General features: G+C 37.7%; 1 protein-coding gene across 1 annotated transcript in view; it reads right to left on the bottom strand.

The window, feature by feature from the left end:
* The window catches only part of CCDC176 (coiled-coil domain containing 176), an 8,558-nt gene continuing 3,206 nt past the window's right edge, over window positions 1-5,352 (bottom strand). Inside the window, 5 exon segments of the mRNA XM_009709250.1 lie at window positions 1-244; window positions 1,839-1,908; window positions 3,185-3,288; window positions 4,756-4,972; window positions 4,975-5,242. Of these exon segments, the coding sequence (XP_009707552.1) occupies window positions 1-244; window positions 1,839-1,908; window positions 3,185-3,288; window positions 4,756-4,972; window positions 4,975-5,242 (903 nt within the window).

The raw sequence follows: 5,352 nt of genomic DNA, 5'->3' as shown, positions 1-5,352 counted from the left end.
TCAAAGCTGCAGTGCAACAGAGGATTTGGAATTCGCAGCTTTGCTCACAAGGTAACTTGCAAAATGAAAAGTGCAGATGAGTCGGTAATTGTTGTGGCTGTTGTTCATGCAAAGCGTGCAGATGCCTTCGTCTCTCTGTGGTGTTAACATCTGAATATGTGGAAGGATTACTGCAGAAGATGATGACTCTGATAATTTGGCCTGCTGTGTAACGAAAATGAGATTGGGAGAAGTATTTTCTGTGCTGCAAAGGTAAAATATTCTTAGTAAATCACCATTAAGACATTGGCATTCATTCATGCACCTGGGAAAGGAATACCAATTAACAGCCTCTAATATTGTCTACAGTTACTCACTTTCAAAATGCCTTAATTTTCTTCCCAAACAGTATTGCTATTCTGACTTTTCTGTTGTCCTATTAAAACCCGTTATATCTTTCCTTTAGAAATTCTAAAATCCAGCTTCTGCTCTACAAAAGCAGTCTTTATTATCAAGCTTGCCTTGCTCCCTGAAGAATTGCAGGAGTATCTCTGCACTTCCTCCAGACCTGTTCTAGGCAGTTGTGTAATCTTTTCATTTGTGTGCAAACATAATTTCTGATTATCTGCGTTTCCAACAGTATTTTTTAAACAGATGTATTTCTAGTGCAATTATTTAAAGCCAATCTTGTATCTGCCTTTTTTAGTTACTGAAACGCCTTTTTAGATCAAGCTGCTGATGCTGACTGATCATGATGTACCTGCCTCAGCTCACTGCTGTTACTGCTTTCCACCCAGCTGTTTATTCTCCTTTTTATTTCAACATTCACTATAAAAAATTAAGCTAAAGAATATATCTTCTATATTGCACAAAAATATAACCTAAGTATAAGCTATATCATAATAAATTTGTTTAGACTCTGTTAAAGTACAATTTTATAGTAGACAACCCTTTGTCTCCTATTAAAAATTGTTTCCTGCCTAGAAGTCACTGCAGTGTAGATTCTCAGAGCTATTTGATACTCTTAAGTCCAAAAATTATCCTAAAATAGTTTAACCACCTTTGAGAATTGGGCCCTGTGACTTCCACGTCTGGGTTTTTTCACTGTCTGTGCAAAAAAAGGCTACAACCCACTTCCACTCCTGTTTCTGGAAGTTGTGGTCTGCATCTCCAAAGGAGGCATCTCATCTTTCCATATAAATCCATCCAGGGCTCCTGCTTACGAACTTTATCTGGTCATTTGATGTCTGAGCATTACATTTTGTTTTGTGTTCTTGGCTGCCTTGTGTCTGACACGGTGGTGTGCCAGAACCCTTCCCTACTTACTCCTCCAGGGTAAGCTGACATTGCTCACCTTGAAGTGTTACAATTAGCTGTACAGTTGTATCTGAGTCTGTATCTGAAAATCAGGCACATGAATCTTCATCCTCTCTAAGTGATTCTATACTGAAGACAACATCAGCTTAATAGATTTTGCCTTTTAATCAAATCTCGCTGCGCTAGCTGAAAATGCATCTCCTTGTATGATCATGGCCTTTCACAAGAGAATCCTCCAAAAATAATAAAGCTGCTTTTCAATAAGAGGAGACTTTAAGGTGGCATGATATCAATTTTGTTTTCATGAGAGCTGAGTCTAAATGCCTGCTGCCAAAAGATCAATATGACCAGAAATTTCAAAATAAATAAAAAATTCCTCTCTCTTGTCACACAAACATTTATTTGTGTATAGACACACTAATATAGGTCTCCAGACAAACCAAAGTATTCTAAAGTGGGAGGGATGGCAGACAGTTGCATCCATTTATATATAACCAGGACTGAGAAGATGTTAGATAGTGTCATATAATGTAGTATCTTACCCAATTTTGCTTTCTTTATCAGTATCATCAGGAGCTGGAGCTGAAGTAGCCAAAGCTCTGGTGCGTTTCCTGTGAGGAAGACACAAGAGCAAAGTAATCCTCATCTAAGGGTGATTTACGCTCAGCTGGGTTTCTAATTCCACACCAAGCTTGTTTTCTAAAATGAACAGCAAGCAAGAAATGCCAGGGCACCTGAGCTATTGCAGTACACTCTCCAAAATCAGCACTATGAATCAGGCATGAGTTCAGTTCACTATGGAATTCTGTATTTTGGGGCAAAATCATTACAGTTAAAAGGGGATGAGGGGAAACAAGCAAAGTTTTTTTAAAAAAATGGGTTTAATCATAAGTCATCTTCAAATGAAGTGTTTGTATTCCATTCCTCAAGCTTTCATACTCCCCAGCTTTATGTGCTCTTCTATGTTGGCAAGTACTGGTAAAAGGTGTTAAATCCGTGCATAAATTGGAAACATAAAAGCTGATGGATTGATCATTTAATTATAGATTTCTTACTTCCACAGTAATAACCTTAACAAAATTTGCTAAAGTTCCATTAATGTAACTTTTGCTAAGAAAATTTAATTTTATTTTTTAAAAAATGAAATAAACTCTTCTAACACAGAGAAGCTGATATTCTGCCCTAAGCACTAGGTCTCCCCAAATTACATTAAAAATCATAGCATTTGAGATTGTTCTTTGGGCCCTTTTATACCTCGGTTCACAGCTTATAATATATTTAACGCTGTTTGAAGTTTGAATTTCCAGTGTAAACCATATTTTAGGTATCCCTAAAGTCATGCTCCCAAGTTTCTTATGCAGACAGCAATGAGCCATAGAGTAAGGACACTTTTAATAATCTGGTTGTGGATTTTTGTACTTTTTAATACTGGGCAGATTGCTTTACAGTAGTCTTATTAAAAGGAAATATATGTGGGGAGTGCTACTGTCACAATACACATTATTTACTTGTTTGGTAAAGGTGGATAGGGATTCATTAATGACTGAACAAAATTAATCGCACTGCACTGAGCAAATTAATTCTCCTCACTTCTCTCTTCCTCAACACTACCAAATTTTACTTCCACTTGCTTTTCTTTTGATACTACACACAAAGATCTAACAATATAGTCTGGAGCACATCCAAAATTAGTATATAGTATATAACTTTTCCAAAAGGTTAAATAACCTTTTTCAAAGGTTAAAGTATCTCACACCAAGCCACACATTTAGCTGGGTTCTTATGTTAGATTCAGAGTTTCTTGGAATCCCCTGACCTGGAGTTATCAGGCCAGCTCCTGTACGAGGGAAAGCTGAGCATTCACCTGCTGAAGAAACAGAGTATTAGCATTGATTTGTGCCATTCGTTTTGGCAAAAAGCAATCGCAGAACACGTTCTTTCTGTTTCCATGTCAACTCACTGATACCCACTTTTTCAAACTGGAATTTTTCCCTGAAAAACACAGAGATCAATGTGTTAGAAGAAAATTTCAAAGGCATATCTCTCATGGATTCTGTATGTGTAAAATGGGTTTTAATTTCTAGCTCAGCATTGGTCTTGTTCAGATATTCATAGCATGTAAATTCAAAAAATAAATCTGAGCATACAGTGCTGTCTTTTCAACTTCTAAATCTGTGGCTCTCTAAACTGAATAGAACAAAGCCAATTATTTCTGTTACACATGTAGTGGTTATAAATACTGGGAGGTGGAGGGTTAGGTCTAACATGTGTTAAAGTACATTGTCCTTCCCTTTCTTCTCCTGTTCATACATAAACGGGTCAGTACATATAACCAATTTTCATTCTTGGTTCCAGTCTCCCCCTTCTCTTGCTCCAAGGAGAAGCTTCCTTAGATCTCGATAATTGCTTTCACCTCTGATTTTTCATGAAGTGTTTCTGTTGTATCATTTTTGAGATAAGATAACCTGAACTGAACAAAGCATTCCAGCTGAGTGTGTGTTGCCAAGTTATTCAATAGCCAATGCATACTAAGCAAAGATTTTATTTGGGAGTAGGATAATTTTGATCTCTTACCCAGGACGTATGCAAGCTTCAGCTATGGGGCACCTTAACTCTCTGGCTTAAAATCCAAGTGCCTGGATACTGCTGCAGTTTGTAGGCACAGACTTCTAGCAGGAGGTTGGAGACCTTTAATCCTGGCCACTGCAGCATGTGTAGCCCTAATTTAAACCAAGCTGCATCTTAATACAAACTCACACTTATAAATCTGAGATTTTGTTTTATTCACTATAAAATGTAATCCTGTCAATCAGTACTGTACTGCATGTGATCTTTTTTTAATATGTCAGTGTCTATTTCATGTAATGGCTTCATTTTTATATTATTATGAAGCTTGAGGAAAATGGCCTTTGAAAGCACAGTGCAAAGCAGGGGCTTCTGACATGGAAGAACAGTTGAAAAAGACTGGATTTGCTGTCTGCTGGATGTTTCTGTTAAAATGATCAGTAACATAGTAAAGAGCTGTTAGCATTTTAATTGTAATTTTTAGGCTTCAGTGTTGTTAGCTCACTGGAAAGAGGAAAAAGCAAAAGAGCAATGCCAGAAGAGCAATGCCTATAAAACAAAAAATATTAGAGAAGCAACAATAATTATTACAAGGAAACTGCAGAAGCACATTTGTGCTGGAAGTTCTATATCAAATTCCACAGCCATGGAGGAATATGCAAAGAACGCTTTCGAGCTTATCTTTAATCCATAGAAATAATGACCAAAAAGTGATAGCCTAGTTGAAATTAGGTGCCCACAAAGTCATTACTAATTGGTAGGATATTACACCTCATACAGTTATTCTCGCTACAGAAGCCTCCGCAAGCATTCCGAATCTAGACAGTATTATCAAGCAAAGGGTTCTTTCAGGTGTGCTAGGAAGATAGACACTAGTTTTTGATGTTTCAATACCAGTAGCATTTCTCTGCTTCCTCTAGGTTTCTGTACACACTATTTGTGCTGTTTATGTTGCTTTTGAATATTTTGATTTTGGGAAATCTTTCCTTCCCTGCACATGCCTCCATCATTTTTCTGTAACAGGCAGTTTGGGCCTTTTTCTTATAGTGCTTTCTACTGGATATGATCTCCTGCTTCACATGTTGCAGAACATCTAGGAAGAACCTTTCTCATTTAAGATATTCCAGGCTAGTTCCTTCACTCGGTTCATCTTCTGGTCCTTCATTTCTACTAGTTGCTGCAGTTTCTTGATCTCCACCATGCTCACCTGGTTTTCTATCAGCGCTGGATGCTGTGTTTTCTGAGTCTCTCTCACAGATTCTCTGGTCATGCGACATATGGCCATCTCCAGCTTTTCCACTTTACTCTGCAGATCTACAATCTGTACTTTCTGGCAATTTATCTGTAGCATCTTCTTTCGAATCAAACGCTCATTGGTTTCCTAAAAGATGAGAAATAATTATTTGGGCTTTTATTTCATTTGCACCAAATCTGGAGGGTTCCCCCATTACACACACACACTCCCCACCCCCCCCCCCGCCCCCCACGCGT

The sequence above is a fragment of the Cariama cristata genome, unplaced genomic scaffold (assembly GCF_000690535.1).
Source record: "Cariama cristata isolate BGI_N322 unplaced genomic scaffold, ASM69053v1 scaffold61, whole genome shotgun sequence".
Lineage (NCBI taxonomy): Eukaryota > Metazoa > Chordata > Aves > Cariamiformes > Cariamidae > Cariama > Cariama cristata.
This window is presented reverse-complemented; position numbering and strand designations above follow the sequence as displayed.